The sequence below is a fragment of the Fusarium fujikuroi genome, chromosome FFUJ_chr06, assembly GCF_900079805.1.
Source record: "Fusarium fujikuroi IMI 58289 draft genome, chromosome FFUJ_chr06".
NCBI classification, from domain to species: domain Eukaryota; kingdom Fungi; phylum Ascomycota; class Sordariomycetes; order Hypocreales; family Nectriaceae; genus Fusarium; species Fusarium fujikuroi.
In genome coordinates, this window is record NC_036627.1 from 1,194,758 (window position 1) to 1,221,523 (window position 26,766).

The 26,766-nt window shown below is 48.0% G+C and overlaps 13 protein-coding genes; 9 read left to right on the forward strand and 4 right to left on the reverse strand.

The window, feature by feature from the left end:
• Positions 1 to 928: 928 nt before the first annotated feature.
• On the forward strand, positions 929 to 2,341 carry FFUJ_05711 (uncharacterized protein; the record flags this gene model as incomplete). Its single annotated transcript, XM_023578954.1, has 1 exon — positions 929 to 2,341. The coding sequence occupies one exon, from the start codon at positions 929 to 931 to the stop codon at positions 2,339 to 2,341; it is 1,413 nt and encodes a 470-aa protein (XP_023431875.1).
• A 2,353-nt stretch (positions 2,342 to 4,694) lies between these two features.
• On the forward strand, positions 4,695 to 6,321 carry FFUJ_05712 (uncharacterized protein; the record flags this gene model as incomplete). XM_023578955.1 has 2 exons in its annotated part: positions 4,695 to 4,852; positions 4,914 to 6,321. The coding sequence occupies 2 exons, from the start codon at positions 4,695 to 4,697 to the stop codon at positions 6,319 to 6,321; spliced, it is 1,566 nt and encodes a 521-aa protein (XP_023431876.1).
• Positions 6,322 to 6,799: 478 nt separating this feature from the next.
• On the forward strand, positions 6,800 to 8,488 carry FFUJ_05713 (uncharacterized protein; the record flags this gene model as incomplete). Its single annotated transcript, XM_023578956.1, has 1 exon — positions 6,800 to 8,488. The coding sequence occupies one exon, from the start codon at positions 6,800 to 6,802 to the stop codon at positions 8,486 to 8,488; it is 1,689 nt and encodes a 562-aa protein (XP_023431877.1).
• A 613-nt stretch (positions 8,489 to 9,101) lies between these two features.
• FFUJ_05714 (probable COQ4 protein, responsible for restoring ubiquinone biosynthesis) lies at positions 9,102 to 9,832 on the forward strand (the record flags this gene model as incomplete). XM_023578957.1 has 2 exons in its annotated part: positions 9,102 to 9,129; positions 9,186 to 9,832. The coding sequence occupies 2 exons, from the start codon at positions 9,102 to 9,104 to the stop codon at positions 9,830 to 9,832; spliced, it is 675 nt and encodes a 224-aa protein (XP_023431878.1).
• Positions 9,833 to 10,176: 344 nt separating this feature from the next.
• Positions 10,177 to 10,670, reverse strand: FFUJ_05715 (probable programed cell death protein; the record flags this gene model as incomplete). XM_023578958.1 has 3 exons in its annotated part: positions 10,177 to 10,453; positions 10,506 to 10,594; positions 10,647 to 10,670. The coding sequence occupies 3 exons, from the start codon at positions 10,668 to 10,670 to the stop codon at positions 10,177 to 10,179; spliced, it is 390 nt and encodes a 129-aa protein (XP_023431879.1).
• A 278-nt stretch (positions 10,671 to 10,948) lies between these two features.
• FFUJ_05716 (uncharacterized protein) lies at positions 10,949 to 12,340 on the reverse strand (the record flags this gene model as incomplete). The annotated part of the gene is made up of 1 exon (XM_023578959.1): positions 10,949 to 12,340. One exon carries the CDS (start codon positions 12,338 to 12,340, stop codon positions 10,949 to 10,951), a length of 1,392 nt encoding a protein of 463 aa, XP_023431880.1.
• A 724-nt stretch (positions 12,341 to 13,064) lies between these two features.
• Positions 13,065 to 13,726, forward strand: FFUJ_05717 (related to small unique nuclear receptor co-repressor; the record flags this gene model as incomplete). XM_023578960.1 has 3 exons in its annotated part: positions 13,065 to 13,245; positions 13,303 to 13,478; positions 13,526 to 13,726. 3 exons carry the CDS (start codon positions 13,065 to 13,067, stop codon positions 13,724 to 13,726), a joined length of 558 nt encoding a protein of 185 aa, XP_023431881.1.
• An 884-nt stretch (positions 13,727 to 14,610) lies between these two features.
• FFUJ_05718 (probable asparaginyl-tRNA-synthetase) lies at positions 14,611 to 16,470 on the forward strand (the record flags this gene model as incomplete). XM_023578962.1 has 4 exons in its annotated part: positions 14,611 to 15,648; positions 15,716 to 15,981; positions 16,030 to 16,338; positions 16,389 to 16,470. 4 exons carry the CDS (start codon positions 14,611 to 14,613, stop codon positions 16,468 to 16,470), a joined length of 1,695 nt encoding a protein of 564 aa, XP_023431882.1.
• A 530-nt stretch (positions 16,471 to 17,000) lies between these two features.
• Positions 17,001 to 17,570, forward strand: FFUJ_05719 (related to small unique nuclear receptor co-repressor; the record flags this gene model as incomplete). XM_023578963.1 has 2 exons in its annotated part: positions 17,001 to 17,200; positions 17,327 to 17,570. The coding sequence occupies 2 exons, from the start codon at positions 17,001 to 17,003 to the stop codon at positions 17,568 to 17,570; spliced, it is 444 nt and encodes a 147-aa protein (XP_023431883.1).
• A 219-nt stretch (positions 17,571 to 17,789) lies between these two features.
• FFUJ_05720 (related to UBX7 UBX (ubiquitin regulatory X) domain-containing protein) lies at positions 17,790 to 19,317 on the reverse strand (the record flags this gene model as incomplete). XM_023578964.1 has 4 exons in its annotated part: positions 17,790 to 17,834; positions 17,885 to 19,081; positions 19,135 to 19,187; positions 19,239 to 19,317. The coding sequence occupies 4 exons, from the start codon at positions 19,315 to 19,317 to the stop codon at positions 17,790 to 17,792; spliced, it is 1,374 nt and encodes a 457-aa protein (XP_023431884.1).
• Positions 19,318 to 19,888: 571 nt separating this feature from the next.
• FFUJ_05721 (uncharacterized protein) lies at positions 19,889 to 21,048 on the forward strand (the record flags this gene model as incomplete). XM_023578965.1 has 2 exons in its annotated part: positions 19,889 to 20,008; positions 20,053 to 21,048. 2 exons carry the CDS (start codon positions 19,889 to 19,891, stop codon positions 21,046 to 21,048), a joined length of 1,116 nt encoding a protein of 371 aa, XP_023431885.1.
• Positions 21,049 to 22,690: 1,642 nt separating this feature from the next.
• Positions 22,691 to 23,416, forward strand: FFUJ_05722 (related to MYND domain protein; the record flags this gene model as incomplete). Its single annotated transcript, XM_023578966.1, has 1 exon — positions 22,691 to 23,416. The coding sequence occupies one exon, from the start codon at positions 22,691 to 22,693 to the stop codon at positions 23,414 to 23,416; it is 726 nt and encodes a 241-aa protein (XP_023431886.1).
• A 128-nt stretch (positions 23,417 to 23,544) lies between these two features.
• FFUJ_05723 (uncharacterized protein) lies at positions 23,545 to 25,553 on the reverse strand (the record flags this gene model as incomplete). XM_023578967.1 has 2 exons in its annotated part: positions 23,545 to 25,149; positions 25,218 to 25,553. The coding sequence occupies 2 exons, from the start codon at positions 25,551 to 25,553 to the stop codon at positions 23,545 to 23,547; spliced, it is 1,941 nt and encodes a 646-aa protein (XP_023431887.1).
• Between the last annotated feature and the right edge of the window lie 1,213 nt (positions 25,554 to 26,766).

Below are 26,766 nucleotides of genomic sequence, written 5' to 3' on the forward strand. Positions count from 1 at the left end.
TACATCCTTGATAAGAATGCTTCGCTGAAGATTAGGAGAAAATAACTCTACCTAGTAATTTTGTAGAGAGTCGCCGGCCTAGGGAGCTCCATCTGACTCTCAGCTTTGCTATTTAAACCTTGGCAATCGACCCAGAGAGTTAATAGACCGGAATATCAGCCCATTAATTAAGTGAAGTGACATTGGGGAATCGTGATTCCAATGCGTAGTTGCTGATAACCTCATTCTCCTATCTCCATGTGTTCCAACACTGCAATTTAGGCTTGCTATTTACCGGTTCCTATCAAAGAAAGACGAACAATCAATGTTTTGGTATGTTCGGAGACATAGAACTTACAGCTCATTCTTCTAGAAGCTTGTGTGTTTGCAATTGTTATGCATGTTCCCCCCTCTCTGACATGGAGACCTGCATTGGAACAGCATTGGAATGCTTGGTTCTCTTTGAAGGTTCCTATATTCAATAAAACTGCTCCAATGCAGTCATACGTAAAACTTGGTAGAATCTGCAATTATCGGCGACGTGCATATCCCTTTATTAGGCTGGTAGATGTTGGTTCAAAACGCCATTCAACTTATCCGCCCTTTGCCAAGGCTAACGGCAAACTCTCTTAGGCAAACATTCGTTCAGCGTCTGTGCTGGTCAATGTGACTCGAGTCCATCCATGTTCGAGCTAAAGATTTTGAACAAAGAAAGTGTTCGAAATATCACATGCGTCGACCAATGAACAGTTGTTGTTTGTGTGTTCCAGGTCAGCACATAGTGTGAAGAGATTCAATGGCCTTTGATCTATAAATACCTAACTCCACGGCTCAAGATCCAAGACTCAATACCAACGACAACCGGCTTCAACTCAACGGGCTCTAGTGGTCCCATCCCTACATTGCCAATCAACAATACTGCAAATCTCAATTCCCTCACTTCATCAATATGTCGACCGCACAGGATTACTACTCGGATGAGTGGACAGACACTGATTCAGAAATCAACTCAGACGACCTCATGGCAATCGACTCAGATGATGGCTCAGATGATGGCTCAGATGCTGGTTCAGATGACAGCTCGGATGACGACTCTGACGACGGCTCAGAGCTGGATCGTGATGTTTTTGGCCCTCTCGTTGACATTACCGAGGAGTCTATCATCGCTCTGGCCACTAGAGTTGCCAAAGATGTGCTTCATGTTGTCCCAGGCAAGGCAGAGCTTCTTAACACAGTTTCCGGGTCTTACAACATCGTCCACATTGTGCAGCTGGAAACAGTCAAGCTGGTTATTCGAATCCCCGCCACAGGCTGGGGTGATGGAATGACAAAGGCAGCAGAAGATGCCCTTTCATCGCAAGTCGCAACAATGCGTTTCATCAAAGAACAGACCGGAGCGCCTGTGCCCGAAGTGTACAGCTGGGACCCAACCAACAACAACGAGATTAGTGCACCTTTCATCTGCATGAGCTTTGTTACCGGAGAGACCGTGTCTAGTGTCTGGTTCAAAGACTCAATGGATGATGAGGCGCGAGAACAGCTTCGTCTCAACATTCTGACCAGCATCGCAACCATCATGGCCAAATTCTCTTCCATGACTTTCGACAAAATGGGCTCCCTGATGCAGGCAGAAGACGGCTCTTTCTTTCTCGGCCCAATGTTTGAGTGGGTTGAAAACGACGATGACAGTGTGCATGCTAAAGCTACGCGCACCTATTTCTCAATGGATGAGCTTTTCGCGTGCAGCATAGAGTCTGGATCTACGGGCAATGCCTGGGATCGTGCAGAGGACAAGTTGCTTAAGGTCTTCTTGGAGAACTCGCCACTTCTTCATTATCATTCTCGATTTGTTCTCTGCCCGCCTGACTTTGACTCTCAGAATGTTCTTGTAGACGAGAAAGGGAACGTGACAGGGTTGATTGACTGGGACCATTGCCAGACAATGCCACCTCACCTCGGGTACGCTGCTTATCCAGGATGGCTCACCAGGGACTGGGATCCTTTGATGTATGGCTGGCCCCATTACCAAAAGACTGAGGATTCGCCAGAAACCCTTCAACGATACCGGGAACATTACAACAAAGAGATGTGTAAAGCTTTGTCGGGGCAAGGAGACTGTGGTGTGACGCAAGACAGCCATATTGCTGAAGCCATTGCCATTGCAGCATTCAACTCTATGAACAGGCTAGAAATCTGTTGCAAGTTTGTCCAAGTTGCTCTAGGTATAGACAAAGACGACTCTATCAGTGTTGTTTTGGATATTGGGGAGGATGATTACGACAAAGGAAAGTGGAATGAGTTGGAAGACAAGCTGAAAGCTTTGGTCTGCCCCTCAACCACACCCTCACGACAAGTTGAATGAAGTTCAGATAGGAAACAAAGAGGCCTAGAGAATTGATTTATGTTCGTTCCTGTATAACTATGTCTTGAGAAGACTCGAATAGACAGTTCTAATCACAAATCGTATCGCAAACATTTGAATCATCATCTCCACGAACATAACTACTCAAACACAATTATATAATAGATCATTGAACTCTCACCATGGGATGCAAAAAGAGAGAAGGAAAGCATCATTGGTAAGTAACGCCCTGAATAAATGACTGCAGAAGTTAACAAGGCAGCCCTGTGTGCAATGAAAGTGCCAAAACACGATGTGTGAAGAAACAACATCTCGCCATCTGTGGTGGATGTAACAAGCCTTTTTCATTGAAGCACAATCGTCGATGCCCCTTTTGCCTGGGAAGGGATATCAAAGAGGAAAAGAGACACGCGAGGGAGGATGCTATCCAGGAGGAGGAGGAAGAAGAGTGATGTACAGTACGTGGTATATGAGCGAAGAGGAGTAAGAGAAGGGAAGTTGGAGATAGAGGTAAGAAAATGTTGTGCAGTTTAGGATATCTGGGTATAGAATGGCTCAGTGTGTACTACTGGTAGTTTACACTGAGCAGAGTTGCCAGAGCGAATATGTTTCTTGCCGCTTGCTTTGATATTACAATTGCCTTGTTTATGGATGTTAGACCTGTCATTGTTTTGATATATCATAGTTTTATGTTAAGGAGTTACTGAAATAGCTGGAATTCATCAAGGCTTTCAGACGTCTTGGACCAGAGTTCCATTGTTGTCAACGAGCTCAGCTAACTGCGCCCAGTAACACGTCAATTACGATAAAATCACATGCTAACAGTGCTTGAATGCATAATTGATGCTAATGAGCTGTGCCTTGGATTATTGGTTCTCTGTCTGGCTTGAAACCCCCAGGGATAGTGAACTCAACTGACACTCTAATTCAAGTCTCGCCCAGTATTTTGACATAACTTTTAAACAGAAATCTGAGTCTTTGAGATTAAGGAAGCTAGGTTTCAGGATATAAAAAGTGATAAGAGAACAGAAAGCAACTGGAGACACCCGTTGATCGGCCAGTCACTAAAGGTTATTTTGGTTCACAGGAGCTCCATTTTCAGATATGAAAGTGAGGGCTCAGCGATCCGAAACTGATGAGGATATCTTTGAGAGCCAGTAATTTGCGAGGATGCATGAGGTCAGATGCTTAAATGTTGTCTCTACCTTTTGGGGGCTAAGCATTGTTCCCCAGCAAGGCAAGTCAAGTTGTCAAGGGTGGTATTCTTTCTCAGAGGTATCGTTTGCTTTGGCACCTGAAGAACACAGTTATGACCAAGAAGTCATGAAGAATATATAACGTATGCAACGTCACAAGTTGATAGCTGTAGCGCATACATTGCGAAAGAGAGGCGGTGAGCAGGCTAGCCACTTGACAAATCGTTGACAAGCTTTGGTCCCGTAAAAGAAAAACCCGGGAGCTTTTCAGAGGAGGTCTCATTAGTTAAGAGATAAAAAAACGAATAGCCCAACTGGGGAAGAAATGCCGTTAGTGGTTGATACACGCTAGTGTAATATTACAACTAGTTTGTTTACGTCTTACTGTCCCTGATCTAACCTTGCACTCCCGAGGAAGAGTCTTGCCATACGTGGGAATAATTTCGAGTTTCTCACAACGAGAGTTAATTGGGTCGGTATTCACATAAAGTTTTATGTTCGACTGGTGTAGAGATCTTGACTTCGTAGCCTGGAGCGTTGCTATACAGACCCCACTGTGCCTGGCCTTGTGCTGTGGAGGTATTACGATGATCTTTTATTGCGTGTAGGGTGAGATATAAAATCACAGCTAATACTGGAATAGATAAGGTATCCTTTCTTTTGTACGTTCCTCTGGGAGATAGCTGTCTACTGTGTAAAAGTGTCTGGCTCTTTTGCCATGCTCCACAGAATAAGCGTTCGTATGAGACCCAGTAACAAAATGAAGTTAGAACACGATTAGGTTGATTAGCTCACGATAAGCGAAAAAGTATTTATAAACACCTAAACTTGAATGGCTTAGATAGTATTTAGTATTTGCATGCACTTGGACAGTGTGTGTTTGCGTGTCGCTAAACGGTAACAGGCGCGCTTCAAAGAGCGTCAGCCATATCTACTACCTCATACTGACATGGGGTGAGACCTTATTAGCTAATGTGCTGGTTGTCTCCCAGCCATTTACGATTTCCCTCGAGCATGAATGTCGTGTCTTTACCAAAGTTTGACTTCATAATAAACACTCAGCTTCACTTACGACACGGCAAGGACGATATTTACCGCTGGTGAATAAGCTCTTGGTTTTCAGCTTTTCAATTGCTTGGGCATCTGACTTTCAAACCATGCTTCAGGTAATCGCCAAGAGTTATGAAGCTCACAGAAGCTTCTTTCTCGGGGGTTACAAGAGGCTTTTAGGAGCTATTATTCTCGTTGTTGTTAATTCTGCTCCCTCGATCTTCGACGACTCGAAACCCCGCCGCGATAAAACCACTCATCACATGTAAGTCTCGCTCAGGAAGAGGAGGAGAAGGGAGAATATCCAAGACTAATGCAACTTCTAGGACAAAGATGCCTCCATTTTTGTGTAATGAGATCTGGAACCTTGTATTCTCCAACTTCGAGGATACCATAGATGTCGATGATGGATCAGATCATGGCCTTTATCCATCCCCGAAAGACACTGATATTCCAACTCTTAAATCACTGTGTCTTGTCAGCCATCAGTTTTACAGATTGGCCAGGCGAAATCTGTATCATACCATATCGAGCGGAAAGCTACCCGACCAACAGAATAATACAAAGATGTGTTTACTTGCCCGTACGCTCCTCTTAAACCCGGAGCTCAGGTCGGAAATCCGTGCGATCGATCTGAGTTCCTCAGGAAACTGGAAAGCTCCCTTGGTCAACAGTGAGTTTTGGCCACCAAGCATTGAACGGGTTGAGCCTACTCAGCTCCGAGACTTGCTGAGGGGAGACATAGAAAGACACTCTGCCACCGAGGCTGGGACATGTTTTCTTCTGGCCCTCATGCCAAAGCTTCGGATGGTCGTATTGACAGACCCCCAGACACATTCCAAGGCACTGACCTGGATCCTAGGGGGAAAGATGAAGACACCCCAGCCTGGCACAGCAGATCGACCAGAACCAGTTGCGAACTACCTCGGTCAGCTAGAAGAAATACACTGGTCGCCATTACGGGCCAAATCAGAAGACCCGGATACTTGTAGTACAGAACATTTACTACTCCTTCCCAGTATCAAGCGACTCTTCCTGTCACCTTTTGCACCTAACCTCACTATTAGTCCTCCCATGGTTCCAGATCTTCAGAGCGGGCTACGGAGTTTGACACTCGACGGTGGTATGATCAGGCCCGCCTTCCTACACTACAGTCTTTCTCGGTGCAAGGCCTTACAATACTTGGACCTGGATCTTACAGATTGCTACGACGTAAATGAAGAGGATTTGACGGTGAACCTATACGACTTTGGAAGAATTCTCAGAGAGTTTGGACAGGCCCTTGTCAGCCTCAGGCTGAGATTTTACGATTGCGAAGAGTACGCACAAAGCAGGATTGGCTCTCTACAAGGGCTTAAGCGCCTCCGACATCTTTCAGCTCCAATATTTGTACTTGCAGGTACATTGATGGACGCAGTCCCGCTATCGGAGGTCTTGCCTGAATCCGTTGAGACGCTTGAAATGGATTTCGTTGATGTGTGTAGGGTGGCAAATTGTGACACTCTGGCAACAATGTCTGTTGCTAACGATGACCGAGTGATTCGCTTCCTTTACAACAACCAATTACCCAAACTACAGGAAGTTGTATATGGTTTTTATATTGACGGCGAGAATGACAGGATCACTAACTTCACTAAAGTTGAGGGCTGGAGTGTCAAGAACGAGGCACGACTACGGCGCTCGTTTGCGGGAGAGCCTTATTCTGGGAGGCTTGAGCTAGTACGCGGAGAATAGGATGACAAGATGGATATTGGTTCACCCTCCCTACCTACGCACCTACAGACCTAATGAAATAGAGAAACTATGGCTTGGAAAGAGATGATCAATTTGATGAAAAGCAAACAGACTGTTGTATGACAGATATATTACATAACCCACACACGAGTACCCGGTGTGAATATACTGAGTTATTTCAGTTGAGAGAAGAGACAACTTGCGACGTAGCAGAAATGGTTTTCATTGGCAACCTGCAAGGTATCATTCCAGACTACGACAATGGTCTTGGTTCAAGCCACAGTCTTGCTCGTGCATATCATGTTACTCGTGATAATATCCTACATATCGTGGGTTACACAGCATAAGTACCTCACAAAAGTACCTTTTGTACTTAAGCACAACCTGCCAGCCTGATCAGCTCCGATCCCATCGGCATCTCCTCTCATCTTCTCTGCCTTCATTCAATTCTACTCCAATTGCCACCTCAATCGCTATCATGCTTCTGTGTGTGCCCAACGAGATTTTGCTTCACATTTGCACCATTATCGAATGCAAAGATTGGGAAGGCGGATGGGATACCAAGTCGTCCTACGAGGCACTCTTGTCTCTGAGCCGCGTTTGCAAACGATTGCGTGTGATTGCAGAGTTCCATCTCTTTCGAAGCATTTTTGTCCTCGAAGAGGACCCTGATGAGAAATGGATGCAACTTGCAAGACGCCTGCAACAGGATCCTGAGTGGGGTCTCACCGTGAGGACGTTCTGTTCGCAGAGATACGATCCCATGGCGCATCCATACTTCCTCGACTGGATGACCAAGCATTTCAAAAAGCTGTCCTTATCACCTGACCGTGATAGAATCCCCCAAGGCCTCAGGACTGTCATACAGCAGGAGTTGAAATTCAGAATATTCAAACGGCCATACAGAAGTTTGAAAGTGCTTCTCATGCTTCTCATGCCAGAGCTGAGACACCTCGAGCTCTGGATTACCGACCTCAAATCTACGCCGTTTCTTTTGACTGACGCATTTGAAGGTGACCAAGACAAAGGTTATGCTGGGTTTGAGCCCAACGAAGGGGGCCAGGTGTATAAAGGTATCCCGAATATCCTCCTTTTCCGCCATCTCGAGTCGGTAACTCTGAGATCCTATGATGACAAACTGGGCTCCCCAATACGGTGTAAAACAGTCAGCGGTCTCTTCAACCACCCAAGCATCAAGGCCCTGAGATTTGACGGCTTTGCATTGTTGCAATATACTTGTTCGAAGTTGGGCTGGAGCAAGGCGCCCAGCAACCTGACTAGGCTCGACCTTGAAAACTGCATCCTACAGCCCATGTCCCTCCAATCCATCATGGAGAAATGCACAAGCCTCACCCAACTCAATATGGGCCTCATAGGCTACGGAGACGTGAAAGATGCTAGTCATAATCTTGAAGAGTTTGGCGACGTTCTCAGAACCCATGGGCGAAACCTGATCGACCTTTCAGTCACGAAACCAATGTGGGATCCTCACATCGCTGATTGGAAGAACTATATCGGAAGTCTCAGAAAACTAGAAGACCTGAGACATCTATCCATCGGTAGGTTCAACTTTGTTGGGCCCATAGATAATGAGAATAAGAGGTACATAACTATACACGACAAACTTCCTCCGTCCTTGGAGACTCTCACCATTGAAGCAGAGATGACGGGCTGCTCGTGTGACTTGGATAGAGCCAGAGAGACAGAAGAGCTAGTTTGCGACATGCTCATGTATGAACCACTCCCGCGGAGCTTGAAAAAGATCCACATGAAGTTGCTACGGGGGCCAGAAGCTCAAGGTTATGAAGTGAAGGAAGCTGATGACCTTGGGGCCTGGCAAGTCGGGAAGAAAGGTATATGGGTGCGGAGAAGCAAGAGGGCAAAAGGGAACGAGGACGATGACGATGATAAAGAGGAAGATGAAGAGATCGAGGAAGATGAAGCGGACGAGGATGATGATGAGAGCGAGAGTGAGGGCGAGGGCAAGGAGAAAGATGAGAAGGCAGTTGAGGAGAATGAGGACGAGGAGGAAGCGGAGAAGAACCAGGAGTGCAGGGAGTTGGAAGAGCATGAGGAGTGGTCGGAGTGCGAGGAGGATGTGGATTATGAAAAGGACAAGGAGTATAGAGTGATTCAATTCATCACCAGTGCGACTCGGACTGGATAAGATAGTTAGTTCTAGTACAAAAGCCCTCGTGAACCTCATTTCAAGTACACGATCAATATGAAAATCTCATTGCTCCGGTTATCTTCTCTTTGTTTGTAACTTTGGCAAGGGTTGTGATTGAGCCTGGTTACAGTGCAGAGCCAGCATATCACCCAACATCGTATATCATAAGGCTGGGTGTTCATTCATTATTTCCGTCGACTTGTCGAGATACTAATAAGACTTACACAAACTTGATTATTCCCGTTGAACTAAATCCAATTGAATATACAGTTCCACCAAAGAGACTTCAGCCCTGATTCGTTCTGGTCTCTCGGTAATTCCTTGAAGCTGAGTCATGGCCTAGCCCGTTAGATCATCGCCAAAGCTTAAACATCGAACCACTATCATCATCCTCAGATAACGAGCCCAAATGGAGAGCGCACTTCCTAAAATAAGGTCAATTAGATCTGCCCGGAATGCTAGTGCTATGATACGGGCAACATCTTGTGCATCCTGCTCTTCTTCGTCGCCGAGGAGCTTCACAAGCTTGAACCGGCCCCCGCCAAACTACCCAGGCCATGTTCCTCTAACGAGAGTTGAGCGGGCTGGGCTGGCCATTGGGGCCAGCGTCATGTCCTTTTTCGATCCCTATCGCCATGGTATGCGAAATGATTTTCTGCAGGATCCCTCTGTTTCTCTAGCTGATCGCCCTCAGACCTCATCGCTGCTACTGGCGAAGCCACTGCTACGCCCTACTTTATCTATCGCCTCCGCGACGCCATGCTCGCCGATCCAACCGGCCGTCGTATCCTCCGAGCTCGACCTCGAATTTCCTCCAAAACCCTCTCCCTAGAAGCTCTGCGCGCACTGCCTGCAAACTCCGTTGGCCGCGCTTACGTAGGCTGGCTCGATCGCGAAGGCGTGTCCCCCGATACTCGAGCTACGGTGCGGTACATCGACGACGAAGAGTGCGCATATGTCATGCAGCGATACCGCGAGTGTCATGACTTCTACCACGCTCTGACTGGTCTGCCTATCGTGCGCGAGGGTGAGGTTGCTCTCAAGGCTTTTGAGTTTGCGAATACGTTGCTTCCCATGACTGGCTTGAGTGTCTTTGCGGCTGCTACTATGAAGAGAAGCGAGAGGCAGCGATTCGCCTCGATATACCTACCTTGGGCCCTGAAGAACGGGGCACGGAGCAAAGAGGTCATCAATGTATTCTGGGAAGAGAGACTTGAAGATGATGTTAGTGACTTGAGAAAAGAGCTGGGTATTGAGCAACCGCCCGATATGAGAGACATTCGAAAGAGGGAGAGGGAGGAGAAGAAGAGACTTAAAGAGCTGAGAGAGCAGGGGCTATGATTGTCTGCCTGTTCTCTCCCATCTGGCTTCTCTTGCAATACCTGTACTCTACTGTATTAAATGTCAAATTTAGAATTGCCAATTAGCGTTGTTATTGAGGCCAAAATTACTGTTCCAAGATTCCTGATCTGTCGAGTCAATTGAATCATGCACATCATCAAATCATACGAGTAGAAACCCCAGATTTTATCCTCAACGTCTGAGGAAGAGTCCCCATATTCTGCACCTTGAGCCATCACAGTCATTTTGTTTCCTTTCACTCGAGACAGAAAAGCAGGTCCCGCCCACGAATTTGCCTTACTTCCTCGCTCTGATTCTCAATTCAATGGTATCACAAGCACCTCTTACAGGTCCAAATCGTCATCATCGTCCCACGCCTTGCGTCTGCTCACAACAATCTTCTCCTCCTCCTTGCTCTCCGACATAGCGTTGAGAAGCTCCTTGAGTTGTGCTTCAGTGACCTTCTGTCGAAGCTGACCGGTTTGCGCAAGTGTGATAAGTCGGTTCTCGATGTCGGCGGCGCGCTCCTCCTTCACAAGTCGGATGCGGCCTAGACGGTCGGCGGCTTCGGGGTGGAGGATCTGGTTCAGGATGTGTTGACGAGCGTCATTTTGCTGCTGTCTATTCAAGGTCAGTAAGACAGTGTCGCGCGGTATGGGTCGAGACAACTGACTGGCGCTGCTGTTGTTGTTCCTGGCTAGACGAACCGCCTCCACTGCCACCGGCTTCAGCCTTCAGTTGCTCCAGGCGAGCTTTTCGTAACTGCGAAGATCATCAGTGATGAGTTCCCGATGATGCCAAAAGAGTGAGCAACCTGTTCTAACTCTGCGTCGTCCATGATTTTAATACGTGACGTTGTTTAACGTTTTGGTGAGTCGCGAGATCAGCCTGACGCCGCGGGGCTGCTTTGCACATCGTTGGAGGGGCATTGTGTTACGTAAGCAAAACTAAGCAACACATTAAACATCATGATACTATTGATTTAGTGTCCATTATTCTGTTAACTGAGAAAGGGTTGTTGAGTGTATTTAGTATAAGCAATTCAAGTGCTATTGTGAAATCTCCAACCATATATAGATGCCCCAAGTGCTAAAGATGCAATTCGTTAACACTATCCTATAAAAAGTCATTTTTAAACTTGTGCTGAAACTTCTTCCTAACATCGTTTGGCGATGCCTCCTGGATGGGTATGAAAGACCTTAACTTTTTATTTTGTTCAATGCGTCGGGCCTTAATCATCTGGACCATCAGTTGATTTGTTGGTGTGTCTATGCCGAGAATCCTAGCCCGCTTCAAGAAGTATCCATTCTGATAGTTAATATCTGTTTGCAGACCCTTGCTGATGCGTGTCAGCAGATCACTGGGGGCTTTGCTCTTGCCTGTGATGCGACGGTAGCAGAACTTTTTGAGGCCTTCTCCGCGGAGGAACTTTATGAGGTCGGGCGAGTTTTGGACCTCGGGCATGTTCTCCGTCACTATAGCCATTTCCCCTAGAAGCTTGTTCATCATCCTTTGAGCATTTCCATTTTCTAGTAGACCTTGGTATGAAAGGTCAAGGAGCACACAGACGGGCTCAACAGCAGCCGTGAACATAACGGAGGGTAGTTTGAACCTTAGCCAGTGCTCGTAATTACTAAAGGTTGTGTTGAGCTCTTTGACCCTTCTCAGCGAATGCATCATACTAGGCTGCTGCTCAACAGGGATGTAGAGCTCTTTCTCCGCAGTTAGTACCGGATCGGCTTTGGTGAAGACTGTTCGCCCACTCCTCAACTCCTTAACAGAATCCCTGTTCCGATTGAAAGCGAGCGCATGGGACATATGGCCCAAGTAAAAGTTGGGCTCAGGTTGGGTTCCGTTGAAGAGTTGTTCGCGAACTTGCTCAAGCACTCCCATGCCGTCGTTAAGAAGACAAATCGATGTTTTATCGTCGATCCGATCTTTGATTGAAGCAATCGCCTTAACAGCCTCAAAGCCACGGCCGGTAACTATCAACTCATCGATATGCGAGCGGTCAGATTGAGCTACAGCATCGCTCTCGGGCGTGGCTGCATTCTTCTCGACATATGCACTCTTCCTTGTTCGTTCTGGTTGAACCTTTTCGATATTTCGATATCTTGACTTGGGCATTTCGCGGAATGGCACTGTCTCAACGGAATCATAAACGCTACATAGAGCGTGGGCGATGAATCTCGATCTGACATCTTCGCCTAGGATATGAATCTTATGTACTGGTCCAGATTTTGCTGCTTCAGCTGGAATGACAACCGAGGGGACGTAGAATTGCGACGAAGGGCTTGTTGATGTAGGTGTGACAGATCCGGCTTGGGTACTAGAGCTTTTCCATGGCCGTGATGGCGTACTGCCGAGTTCTGGGGGTACGGCTTCTGGTTTCTTCTGTTCTGTCGGAGGCACTGCCGAAGCAAAGAGTCGTGTATAGCCAAAACTGGGGCTACCTCGGAGCCATCGGGTCGATTTTCTCGCTATTTGAGTGGTCGGCCGCGTCTGCATTATGATTTCCAGCTTGAAGTTTGTGATCGAGTCGTCGTGGAGAGAAAAGGTGGCTCGGAAGCCGAAAGATCGAGATTTAATATGTGCACGCGCGCATCCAGACTCGAGCGAGAGGCGATGGAGGCTAGCCTTTAGGACTCGGTTTTTGGTAAGTCTGATTAACAATAGGTCGATTTCTTATCTTGTCAGTTCGTGAAGGCGTTGAGTTGCGTTAGAGCTGGTGATGTCGATGCTAAATTGGTGATGCGCTGAAGAATGACAGAGGCGAGTCCGCTTTCACCTCTGGTTCGACATAGACCAGGGCCAATGAGAGTAACAAGAGCCTAAGTTTTCGATGATCAATAGTGGGTCTTAGAAGCATCAGCAATTGGCCAATGAGTGCTCGGCTCAGATATCGTTTGGTCTGATGCTGGAAATAGTGATGTTGAAGGCTACACAGCACGAAAGGGAAATGCAAGTAACAGAATTCGTATACGAAGCTCACTGAAGGAATCCACAATTCATGAAGAGCATACGCTTTTAGCATTCTTTTGTTTTCAGCTTGAGGAAGTTCTCTGCCTGTGGTACCCTTTAGTTGCATTACTTCGCTTCATGAATGCAAGAGCCACTAAGCCTGATTGGGTCTCATGGTTGACAAGTTTCTGCGCCTGTGCGAAGTCTTTCATGCGACGACGTGAACATCGCAACATTGCGCCTCTCAACATTCCTAATCACAAAGCCCAACATGACAGACGTCAAGGACATCACACCGGATCTTGATCGGCTGGACAATCAGCTGGACGATCTCGAAGAAAAGCTACAGCCTTTGTTGGGCAACCTCGAAGGCATGGCCTCCCAGTTGCCCCTATTAGACAAGGCGAAACTGTTCTCACTTACAGCTTACGCGATCGAATCCCTAATGTTTTGTGAGATCTCTTGCGCCTGACACGACGCCACATGATCAATACTAACATTCGCGATAGCATCACTGAAATTAAACGAGGGCAATGAGGCTCAAACACAAGCCGTTCTGACTGAACTCAAGCGAATTCAGCAATATTTTGGAAAGATCAAGAACATCGAGTCTCCCCCGGAGCCTGAAACGCGCACCCTGACTATTAACCAAGAGGCTACCGCGCGTATCCTCAAGGCGGACCTGGTATGTAGCGGCCAAGCCATGACAGATCCAAGACTGACATTTTACAGGGCGACAACAAAACAATCAGTAGCAAGCTTGCCGAAAAGATTGCAGAGGAACGTGCCAAGGCACTGCTCAAGTCTGTTGAGAACCGAAAGCGCCCAGCAGAGGAGTCGCCCGTTCCATCTCAGCCTAGCTCTTCTGCTGATGGAAAAGATAAGAACAAGAAGAAGCAGAAGAAGAACAAGAAGAACAAGTCGAAAAACTGAATTGCAAAGCAACATTATTATGCTAGTGGGCCAAGTGGTTGGAAAACGCACAGAAGTCTGGCGCCAGCTGATGATGGTCGAATTCAGAGCATAGAGCTTCAGGAGGAGGCATACAATGATACCCAGATTGTGTCAGGCAAATAGATGGCTGGGGACCTATATGGCCCCCTTGAAAAGTTGAATTCACTGGGCATGGCGTTTGGGAATTCGGGTTTGACTTTTTGATTCAGGGAGATAGTGACGAGACAAATACATTAGACACCGGACTCTTCTGAAACGTAGCTTGCTTCCGAAATTTGCTTTCTTGCGGGATACAGTGAACATTACATCTAAAGGGAGCACGGACTTGTGTTTCAATTGGCATATGCTTGTAGTTTAAGATAAGGCATCAAATCACAAAGAGCTCCTTACTGGATAGTAGCTCCCTTGTCATCCAACATTGATTGATAGTTAAAGCTTATGACATCTCAACGAGACATATCAAGCCAACACACTGAAACATACCAATTAACTTTAGGTTTCTAAAGGCAATATACATATAGCCTCTATAAAGATAAGTCTCCTAATTAAAATCAGAATAATATGCTTTTATAATGACTCAATTAGTTATTAGCAGCTGCTGGGTAATAAGAAGCCGTCTCAGACCTGATCCCTCATTGTTGTCAGCCGGCATCGCATTAGATTTATGGTAAAGTTGAGCTCTTATCGCGGTACTACGTGGAAAGATAAGCCAGAGAGGTGACTAACAATTTTTCACCCCACCATTATCGGACGTGAGTCAAGGGGAGCAGTCGCGGGGCACCCACAACCCCTCCAAGTTCCTACCCAAGGCCGTGATTTCTGTTTCCGCATTGATTGAAGCAGAAAACAAAGCACAGCACAAAATGGCGGTCATCTACGTCGACGAAGAAGCCGGAAGCGATCTCCCTGAGGTTCAGGGCACTGAGGCCGCCCCCTTCAAGACTCTTCTTGAAGCCTACTACCGCCACGGAGCCGAGTCCGAGTACCAGGTTAAGAAGAAGGACGATGAGGAGGGTTACAAGCCTGCTGCCAAGTCAGCACTGAAGAAGGCCGTCGCCTACGCTGCTCAGCAGAAGAAGAAGGCTGATGCTGCTGCTAAGCGAGCTGAGAAGGATGCTCAAGACGAGGCCGCTCGTTTGGCTGTTCTCGAGGAGGCCAAGAAGCTGAAGATCACTAACGACCCTTCACTTCCCGAGCCTGTTGCGATCAACCTCCAAGAGACCGACCCGTCGAAGATTGGCACACTCCGAAAGAGTAAGGATGAGCCCACTGAGGGAGTCAAGCGCGTCTCCGTTCAGGGCCGTGTCAACCGTGTCGCTAAGCAAGGTGGCCTTATCTTTGTGACTCTGCGCCGCGGTCTCAACTACATGCAATGTCTCCTTTCCGGAGACCTCTCCAAGACCTACGATGCCCTTACTCTTTCACGAGAGACCTCCCTCGAGATCATTGGTGAGCTTTGGGAGGTTCCCGCCGGTGCTCACGCCCCTCTCGACCGAGAACTTCGCGCCGACTACTTTAGGGTCATCGCCAAGGCCCCTGGTGGTGATGAGGCCTTCACCAACCTGGTTCCCGTTGACGGTGACACCAACACCCTCATGAACCTCCGCCACCTTACCCTCCGCCACGAGAAGCCCGCCGCCGTCATGTTCGTTCGCGACATCGTCGAGGATGCTTTCCACACCGTTTACAAGGAGTTGGATGTCAAGAAGGTCAGCCCTCCTGCTCTTGTGCAGACTCAAGTCGAGGGCGGTTCTACTCTTTTCAAGTTCGACTACTATGGCGAGACTTCATACTTGACTCAGTCCAGTCAGCTTTACCTCGAGACTGTCCTACCTGTCCTTGGTGATTGCTACTGCATTGAGAAGTCTTTCCGTGCTGAGAAGTCTCTTACCCGTCGCCATGTAAGTACCCCTATATGGCAAATAGCCAGACACGGTCTTCGAACGACCCCATCTAACTTGAATCCAGCTTTCTGAGTACTCCCACGTCGAGGCTGAACTGGATTTCATTACCTTCGACAACCTCTTGGACCATCTTGAGCACGTCATCTGCCGTGTCATCGACCTGACCCTCGAGAACCCTGTTGCCGCTGAGGCTATCAAGAAGTACAACCCTGACTTCGAGAAGCCTTCTCGGCCATTCTTGCGCATGCGATACTCTGATGCCATTGATTGGCTGCGAGAGCGTGGTATCAAGAACGAGGATGGCAACGACCACACCTTTGGCGACGATATGTAAGTGTTTCGAGAGTTCTGAATGCACACAAACTGACTGGAGACCAGTGCCGAGGCTGCTGAGCGCAAGATGACCGACGAGATCAACCGTCCCATCTTCCTCACTCACTTCCCCGTCGAGATCAAGTCCTTCTACATGTCAAGGGCTAAGGACGATCCCCGCGTAACCGAGTCCGTCGATGTTCTGATGCCTGGAGTTGGCGAGATTGTCGGTGGCAGCATGAGAATTTGGGACTATGAGGAGCTCATGGCCGGTTACAAGCGAGAGGGCATTGATCCTACAGGATACTTCTGGTACACTGACCAGCGCAAGTACGGATCTACTCCTCACGGAGGATACGGTCTGGGAGCTGAGCGGTACGTTATCTGGTACTACTATGATTTGGTGTATACTGACAACTGTTTAGATTCCTGGCGTGGCTCCTCAAGCTCTGGACTGTGCGAGAAGCTTGCTTGTATCCCCGATACATGGGCAGATGCACACCGTAAACGATGCGCTTATGAGATGTATAACGAAAATGGAGTACAGGGCTTTGATATAGTAGAACAGACCGCTCTAGCGTTACCGTCTAGAATGAATTTGCGAGACTGCTTTACTCACCGTTTGTTTCATTCACATTGGCACAAGACTTATATCCGATAGTGAAATGCCCGATATCTCCGTCGTTGGAAGCGGTCGTAATCAATCGTAGCCTTCACTAACCTCATGACTCAATGAATGGAGGTGCCCACTAAAAAGTTGCTCAGCGGCTGTCAACGGAAGGTCCTGGAGTGCTCTGGACCCCTGGCGCTTGGGGGAATGCCTCTACCGAGGCCCTACTGGCCAATCTTCCCCATCCCTCGTTGAAATTTGCCCCTCATGATTGGCTGTTTTGATATGCGCCTCCGAAATCCGTGCCTCCGGTATTCTTTCTTTCCGATCTTTCTCCTCATAACTCAACATCTTGAACTTTGTTCTTCAACACTTAACATCGCATCACCAAATCTCCCACCAAAACCTCCACAACACAACAACCATAATGCCTCGTCAACGATCCGTCGGCCGCGCTCCTTCGCGCCCTACCGCTGCTGCTCCCAAGCCTGCTCCTCAGCAGGTTCGCCCCGCTGCCACCCACGTTGCTCCTCCCGCCGCCGCTCACCCTCCTGCCCAAGCCATGCCTCCTCAGGCTGCCGGTTCTCAGGGCCCTGGACTGTTCGGCCAGATGGCCAGTACTGCTGCGTAAGCATTCCCTTGCGAATCTATAACAATTGGTTTCTTCGGATTTCCAAGTTCCGGGTGGAGCAATGGACTCCAAAGCACCTGTAGAGCTCATACTTCGAACACGTGTGGCTAACTTGTTCTCAGCGGTGTCGCTATCGGTTCCTCAGTAGGCCACGCCATCGGCGGTCTCTTCTCCGGCGGTTCCACCGAGGCTGCTGCCCCCGTCCAGGCCCAGGCCGCTCCCCAAGAGCAGTCCTGGAACCAGAATAACTGCGCCGGCGTCGCCCAGAACTTCACAAAGTGCATGGATGAGAACAACGGAAACATGCAGATCTGCAACTGGTATCTTGAGCAACTCAAGGCTTGCCAGGCCGCCGCTGGTCAGTAAGCATGGACGGATTAGAAGTTGAAAAGAGAACAAAAGGGACTTGATATCACTATGGGAAAGGAAACAACATCGGGGATATATATCTCCTGACAGCGTGCATGCATATAGGAATACGGCGGGGAAACACTACTGTTACATCTCAGCACTGTCAATTGTATAATACAGCCAAAAAAAAAAAAAAAAAAAGAACATTACTCCCACTCAAATTGGGAAACCCCATCATTTATCTTTCTCCTCCTCTTCTGGCCGTGGCTCAAAGTTCAGCTTTGTCGTGTTAGCAAGTTCATGATACAGAGTGGGATACCGAGTCTTACTGAATTTCCATTGTACAGCTGTTGATCTCTTTGGTGGTCTCTGCGATTCTGGAATGACTGAACACGCTCTTGAGAACTGGCCGGCGCATCGTTCATAGGCCCTCGGTGCCCAGCGCGGTCATCACCACCTCCAAAAAGACTGAATATCCATGTGAAAATGCTGAGAATAAATCCAATAACTCTCGAAACGATGCCCTGTGATTCATCGTAGGCGGTTGTAAACTTCTTGACGGGAATAAGCACCAATGTCGAAGACGGAAAAAGGCCAAGATCTCCTAACGGTTTATCCTCCTCAGTCTCGTCAATGTTCTTATTCGGTAGCGGTGTGAGGACCTGCTTGAACGTGTATGGCTGCGAACCATCGCCTCTATTTTCATCCACCCATTGTCGGACCTCTTTTAGGTGCGCAGTCGTCTTGAAGCGATTCCTCAGTGTTGAACCATCAAACAAACGGACTTGAAGAGCCGTTATCGCGCCAGACTTGGAGGAGCTTGACAGCTTTGTTTCTGGTGCGTTCACTAATGATGCTGCGACGTCGCCACCCTTGAGGTTATCAATTTTCTGCTTCTCACGCAGCTCGGCACGCAGCCGTCGCTCTGCCTTGTCATCTTCGATACGCTTGAGAATCCGCGCCTTCTCCTCTTGGTCTTTCTGTTTCTTCTTCCTTACTGCCTCAGCTTGCTTGTGAGCCCGGGCGTTGTCCGTGTCCATACCAGCTTCGGCCTCAGCTTTGGCTTTCTCTTTCGTCCTTGCGCGTTCCTCCTTCACCTTGCGCTCATTCTCCTCTTTTTGGGCTTGCAGCCTGGCAGCCCTCTCAGCTAGTATCCGACGAACATTCTCTGACGTTGAAGGGACCGCTGTTGGAGGAGTGCGCTGCTGTTCTGAAGGTACGGGTGTCTCTGCCTGGGGCTGTGGTGCGCTGGTTTGCTCTGGTGCCGAGGTTGGTTGGGTTGTAGCTGGAGCTGGAGCTGGGGCTGGGGCTGTAGGCGCAGCAGTGGAGTTAAAAGCAGTCTGAACTCTCCGTAAGAAATCCTCTTTGCTGGTCCCCGGTGTGATGTACTCCTTTAGTTCTCCATTCTTAATGATAACAACAGTCGGAGTCCGTGGTAGAGGGAAGATCTGAGCTAAGTATCCGGCTTCCTCGGATCCAGCCTTAAGACGGAGCGCAATAGAATGCTCCTTGAGTAAGTCGCTCAACTACACCGTAATTAGCCCCATCACATATGATCTGTAAATTTCCGTGACCCTACCGTATCATCGACCAGAAACTCATTTTCCCATTGTGTGCTCTCGTCGCTTTCATCTAAAAGGCATGTGAGTTATTGCGTGGGTCAGAGTGATGACAAAACATTACCTGTCACGAAACATAGAACAAGTTTCTGCTGACCGACGGCTGTCGAGATACCTTCCTGAAGGGTTCCCTCATAGAACATGGCGAATTATGTTAAAGATAATAAGCTCTTGACTTAGATTATGGAAAAGTTGAAAACAGTGGGTGAGTGAGCGATTGTGAGCAAGATAAAGTTGCGACGTGTTGTCAAGGTTAGAGCTGTCGAGGCTTGATTTCAACCCCCTTGAGACGTCGTGAGTATTTGTCATGTACTAAAAAACAAACACGTCTTAATTATTTGTGTAGCAAGTGCGTCGGATGGTTAAATAAGTAAAGCAAAAAGCTACTGGCAAGAATCAACTCCGATCATGTCTGGTTAAACAAGGCTTGAATGGATGTAAACCAAGCCATCATGAGTGAAGGTAGAGCAGCTATGAGAGCTAGCTATGACGCTTATGGCATCACGTGGCCCTAGCTTCAGCGCCGACCTTCGGGTTTCGGGGGCTTACTCAGCGGTATTGAGCTCGCCATCCAGTAGAAACTTTGCAAAGGATCTATCTAACATGGGAGAGTGAATGAATGAGTCAAAGGGAACATGTAGCACATATTTTTTACTGGTCCAACTCTTGCTTTCTTCTTCTAGCTCCTCCTTGTGAGTGTGCATTTATCCCAAAATGCTTATTGATCCTGCTTTTCTGCCATGGGCAGAAAGTAAAGGAGTCAAACTAAAAGGTGTTGAACCTCAAATTCTTCCAGGTCGTGGTATTGGTATTGTCGCAACTCGCGATATCAAGGTGAGTAACAAGTCTTTTTTCAAAATCATTCTAATATCTCCAAGCCAAATGAAACTATTTTGAGTGTGCCAATGAAGGCAGTTCGCACCATTGATACAGTACCAAAGAACATCACCGAAGCCCTTCAAGGAGTTTCAGTCCATGGCGTCTTGGCTGCGGAGATTGCTCTTGACGAAAGTGATGACTTTTCTGTGTGGAAAACCGTCCTGCCAACCCGGCAAGATCTAGAGGCTGGTGTGCCCATGATGTGGCCGAGTGAACTCCAAGCCCTTCTGCCCAAGAGGGCCAAGGATCTCCTGGATGATCAGAATACTAGATTCAGACGCGAGTGCGAAATTGTTCTAAAAGCATTCCCGAGATTGACCAGGGATGAGTACCTATACTCTTGGGTGCTCATCAACACCAGAACCTTCTACAACAGCATGCCCAAGATGAAAAGCTACGCTCATGCTGACCGACTAGTCTGCATGCCAACAGCCGACCTGTTCAACCATGCTGATCAAGGATGCAAGCTCGCCTATTCAGCCCTGGGATACAGCGTTCAAGCGGATAGAATCTATCGCCAAGGTGAGGAAGTCTACGTATCGTATGGGCCTCACCCAAACGACTTTCTTCTATCCGAGTACGGTTTCATTCTAGATACGAATCGTTGGGACGATGTCTACCTAGATGAAGTGATTCTTCCGATGCTGAACAAGACGCAGTGTGCCGACCTTGAAAGTATCAACTTTCTTGGAAGATACACCCTCGATGACCAGACATTAGGGTGCCACAGAACTCAGGTCGCTCTGCGAATGCTATGCTGTACACAAAGGCAATGGCAGCGGTTTTTTGATGCTCAAGACGAGGGGCGTTCGTCGCAGGCTGAAGTTGATGAATTATTATTGACAGCACTGAAAGATTTCTTGAACATCATCGGAAAGACGCTGGGAGATATAGATGAGGTAGAAGGCGGCTCGAGTAGCCAGCGGGAACTCTTGCGGCGCAGATGGCAGCAGATCGAAGCCATGGTGACCAAGACAATAGATACACTTTCATGAATCTTTCAGTATCTATCCGAATACTGGCATTTAGTAGCGCATATTTTCTTTGTATTTCGTGCTTTACTGGTCCTGGTGCACTTATCATAGCATTGAGTTCCCGCTCTCCCAGTGGGTTCGGTATCGTCGATGAACTGTGTACTGTTTCGCAAGCTGCATCGCCAAATAGTATAATGTTGAATCTGAAAGCCAAGAGACGTGCCGACAAGTTCATTTGTGAGTCATTGTCATTCGGGAAGATATCCACAGTATATGACAGGGGGTTAATTGTGCCGCTGGAAATATGCCTAGATAGGTAGGTAAGTAACAAAGATAAGCCAAGATCAAACTACTGCCGGCTATGCAGTTTGCAGATCACGGATCGCAACCTAAGCTGTTAACGTTGACCATCACTTATGCATACCCGCACTTGGTTCCTGGAGCGGTAATAACACGATCCGGCCCAGAAGATCCGGTCCCATTTGCAAGGTTGTCAGACCAGAAATAGAAATCTACCAAGTTATGCCACGAATGGCGATGTTTAGGGGTCGTTCTCACATGTCTCGACACACAGAACCCACGACGTAAAGCAAAGGTAATAATGACCAAAGGAAGAAAAGAGCCGTCTCGCTCTGCTTGTGTCGTAATGGACCCCTGTTCGGTACTTGCTGGTATCTGTCATTGGTCCACGACCGCGGTCACATTTTGGCTAAGTAGACTTAGTATAAGCGCTACCAATATAATAAACAGATGTCGTACGATAAGTTCGGCCATCTCCTGCCGGCAACAAGCACAGTTTGGTTGGGCTCCAAGGGTCTGGGAAGAAACTCTCAGGCCTCAATGCGAATATTCTCAGAAGTTGGGTTGCTTTCTTTCACTTGATGCCAACACCAAGTTCATACAAACTTATCAATAGCTCGTCTCTGAGAGTAGAGACGATTGGCCAGGTGCGAGCAAAGACTCATGGCAACGCCTGTTTTTCTCAACAAGCATCCTCCCAGTTATCTTGACTTATTTAGACTGGCGTTCCTGGGTACTCCAGGCGCCGTGTGGTCAGTCAGGTTTGTCTTGATTGGTGATATCACTCGTAAACCATCATAAGGCAATCCTATTCGGAGAGCACGAGGCTGCAGCAAGCATCTACTAAGAAGCCCAAAACCACACTCTTGTTTGGCTATATATGCAAGCCAAAGGGCAGCAAGTAACGTTACATGATAACATACACTATATATATGGGCAGCTCTCCTTGTTCAACGTAGAGTCTCCATTACCTTACTCCAGACTTACACCCAACGAGAGTCTCTAACTTGTTTGAGCTTGACACCATTCACACTGTGCCTTAGGCAGTTCTCAAAGAAGCCGCCTCTACGTAGTGAGGGTCGAAACATCCATTGGCCACTTTTACGAGAATGCCGAATGGTCTAGGCCGGAAAGAGCCTCAGTTGCAGAGCAATATCATATCATTGTTGTCTGTAGAAGAAGACTCGAGAATTGATGATAGTGACCAGGGTCATCCTGGCTGATTCACATCCCCGCAAACCTTAAGCCACCGACATCACTTAATTGCATCTCCTCCCTTGATATCATCTCAGCTGTTATCAGACAAGAGGCCCAAGACTCCTAGACCGAAGCCTGAGACTGACATACAACGACTCATTCCACTATGGCTGCCTGCAACACCTGCAACAAGGAAGAGCCTGCAGTTCAGCTCAAGCAGTGTGCCAAGTGTTCCACCACACAATACTGCTCTCGGGAATGTCAAAAGGCCGACTGGAAAGCCCACAAGAAGATCTGTGGCAAGCAGGCAGATTCAGTTGCCAGTGCCAACGTCCATGATCCAGACGAAATGAGCAAGTCCCCAAAGAAGGGTCTGGAGAAGTCTGTTCCCAACCCCTTTACTCGTCTCGACAACGGCACTTACCTGCACAACCGTCCTGAGAAAGACGTCTATCGGCTTCTGATTGACACCTATCGCCTTCGCATGGACGATATATACAATCTTGAAAGTCAAGCAGATGGAGACAGTCTCTACGGTGGTGCTTCAGACGGGCTACGAGGTTTTCAACGTTTCTTACGACAAGCATCAGTACGAAGAGGGCTGCTTCCTTCGTGGTGGACACCAGAGAAGCAGCAGGAGTGTGAGCAGTTGGGAATGGATTCAAGTCAGTGGCAAAACTTGAAGAAGAAGACGAGTAAGCAGGAGATCATTGACTACTATGGAGATCCTCGCTTCCCTATGCAGCTGCGTATGGTTGGAGAGGCTGTGTATCTGAGCGCCCCTGGAGGAGGTGATGGTTCACAGATGAGAAAGATGATGGCTGCGATGGAGGGAGGTGGAATGGAAGGGATGGGCATGAGCATGGTGGATGCTTCTCCATTCCGTCGCTGAAGGTGTTAGAGCACATCTGGATCCAATGTTCTGCAAAAGTTGTATATTGAAAACGTCTCATAATGTCACAAAGTTGACCAACATTTAGTTCCACGTCCATATTGACGGATTGGTGCCCAGCACACATCCTAAAACCCTTCTCGAGTCAAACAGTCAAACTCAAAAAATGTTCTCCATCCATAGACCCTGGAACGTCCCCGCTCAGTCCAGTCCGCTGCCAGTTCCAGCTCCGGGATACGATCATACTGCGGTCCAAAAACGACATTGTCCGACTCCATCACGACAGCTATTCTGTTTAGGTTTGTGTCCTTGTCGCTGTGTTTAGCCCAGTCCCTTGCGAGGATGACTCTACGAATCTGGAGTCTGCCAAAGTAGGGGATGGCTGCTTCATACGTTCCACACCAGATATAATCCCCTTCGCTTGCGCAGAACAGAATCTTGAGAATGAGGCAAGCCTGCTTGGCAAACTGGTCATCGTATGTCTTAGTCGTCTGTTGGAATCTGTCTCCCAGCTCATCGATCATCTTCCAGAGAGGTTTGCTCTCTTCAACCGGCATGGGGTTCGCCCTGTGTTTCATCACAGCTATCATGACAAGCGCAGCCTTGAAAGCAAGGAAGTCCACAAAGTCAGCCCTCATCACCGTGTCCGGCTCGACTTCCGGGGCTCTCATGGCTTCTTGGGCCTTTATGATCTCCTGTGCTGATGCTAGTATCGCCTTTCTTGAAGGCTCAAAGTCGTCAACTCTCCCAGGATTCATGTTTGACAGTTGACACTTAGGCCAGTTTAGCATAAGTTCGAATGAATGATAGAGGATCTTGATTTTGGCGCGGGTCGAGGCGTGTGGGAGATAGGGGACATATCTCAGGTGTCCTTTGGTCCAATGCTCCGGAATCATTGCATTCAATTCTTCCATTTCTTCAAGTGTGCGGTTGATCGTGGCACTAGTAGTGTCTTCCCTCATGAGGGTCTGGCTTGTAAGAAGACCCGATAGCTTGGCTATCTGGCGAATAGCTTCCTTTTCCGCAAGGGGGTACTCTTCCTCTACTACCCTGGGCCCCAATTGTGCGGGAACTGCATGGGGCATCCCAAGGAAGAGTGAAAGCTGTCGGTCTCGAATCCATAACTCTTCCCAAATAGCCCGATCCAGGCTAGACCGGCCCTGGTGTACTCCCAGAAGCATGGCGTTCTCAATGCCAGTCCTGATACACTTCCATGCCTTGGTCGGGCGACCTATGGAGAGAGATAGCTCGCCTTGGAGGAGAAGGGCCTGGACAAAGTCTATGTTGCAGACCGGTGTTGAGCTGATGCGATACAGTGCTTCAACTTTGGAGATACAATTCTCAATGACATGTCTTGGCTCAAAGGGTGGTGGTGCTCGATTGTCGACATACTTGAACCTCATTGGTAACTCCTTGATGGAGAGACAGAGCCAAACTATGCATTTTGCGGCAGCGCCAGGGTCTGGTGGTTTCTGGCGGTTTGGGGACAATGACTTGTCAATGAAGGCCAAAGCTGAGTTGACGTCGGTTGGAAATCCAGCATCAAACACTGTAACTGTTTCGACAGGGACAGAGTCGTCGTCTTGCTGTTGGTATGACACCGTTGCTAGAGGCCAGCTCGCCCAGTTCTGGGTGAACTTGCTACTATGTTCCAGAATCCTGGTGAGAGCCGACCTGTCAGGTACAAGCCCCTTAAGCGAGTCCGTCAAACGCGTTTGTGGTGTCTGCGGTATCTGTGATGTAGAGAGGGTTAGACTACTCAAGCCATCATGACCTTCAGAGCCTCCAAAGTTATACCGACCTCAAGTAGCTGGCTCACAGCCCGGTAGCTTGGCTCACTACTATAGTTGACGCGGTTGCTGGTTTGCGAGTCAACTCTGCGAGCCAAGAGTTCGATTGCAGTCTGCAGAAGAATCATTCGTGACTCAACCTTTCTGGCAAACAGCGAGAACTCTTGAAGGGTTTCATCTCTGTCTTGGGGAGATGAGTCTTCATTCTGCGGCTGGCAGGTGAGATAGTGTTTGATGCACTGCTGACACTCAGACTGGTCGTCGTCGAAGACGCATTCCACTTCTCGACGACGACAGTCGGTACAGCTCTTCGATCCGGGCCGCGTTCGGTCTGACAGTTTCTCCATGACGATTGACCATGCAAGTTTTCCCCGGAGAAGAATAGAGGTGAAAGAGAAGAAGTGAGAGTGAGGCGGGCGCTTCAGCCTACTTGTACGCAGGTGATTCGTGGCGTTCCTTGCTTATCTCAACAACATGTATGTCTCAGTTTTATGACGAAACCTGTTTTTAATGCAGTGCATCTGTTGAGTGAGAGAAGAGGAAATATTCGTGTTGGTTTTATCGGAATCGGGCCAAAAGGTCCTAAACATCACGGGTGGCCGCAGGTGGTTGCAGATTAGATATTGCTGTGAAACCATCTCCGACCGCCGAAAATGAATTCTTAGACAAGAGTCGATTTTTAGTGCGCTTGTACGAAGCTACGGGCATTAATTCTGTTTTTGCTTTTTTCGGATTTCAAGGGGTAGTGATGTTTGGGGCAAGCTCACGGTGCAGCCTTATTTGCTCTGATATTGAGGTTGATGATTCCAGAGACGCTAGGTTACACAACACAGTACGATGTCACACATGATTCCCTTCTTGACTAAGCTGTGTAAACACTGTCCTAGACTGTATAGAACCTTTTGGTTCAGCTCGTCATGTGCACATGCAGTGTTACGCGACATCTGGCTGAAAACCAACCACTTTGGGGTCCAGGATGTGCCATGAAGCAATTCCAAAGACGCTGGGTTACACAACACGGTACAATGCCACACATGGAAGCCCTCTTTACTACCTAAGCAGTGTCTGCACTGTATTGCTTAATCTTGATAGTCAACCAATTATGTGTAGGAGCATCGAATCAGTACTTGTCCCACGTCTTGACTGAAAACCGATCCCAACTTGAGGTCCAGGGTATGTGAAATACGATTCCAGAGACGCTAGGTTACACAATACAGTGTAGAATCGCACATGGAACCCCTCTTGACTAAGCGATCTTTACACTGTATGAAGAGCCACTTATTCTTCTGGTCAACCAATTGTGTGTAAGAGCTACCATATCAGTGTTGTCCAGTGTCTGACTTACATAGCTTTCAATTCATGGTAAAAAATACATTGCAAACTGTGTAATTGCGCCTGAAAACACGGCATGTAATTACCAATTATCAGAATACACCAAGATCAAGGCAAACAGGCCAGCTTGGCAGAAATGGCAGCAGGATGGGTGTGCTCTTCGCAATAGACATGTTAGATATATGATTCGGGTTCCTATAACTGCTTAGACTTAATATTTGTTCATAA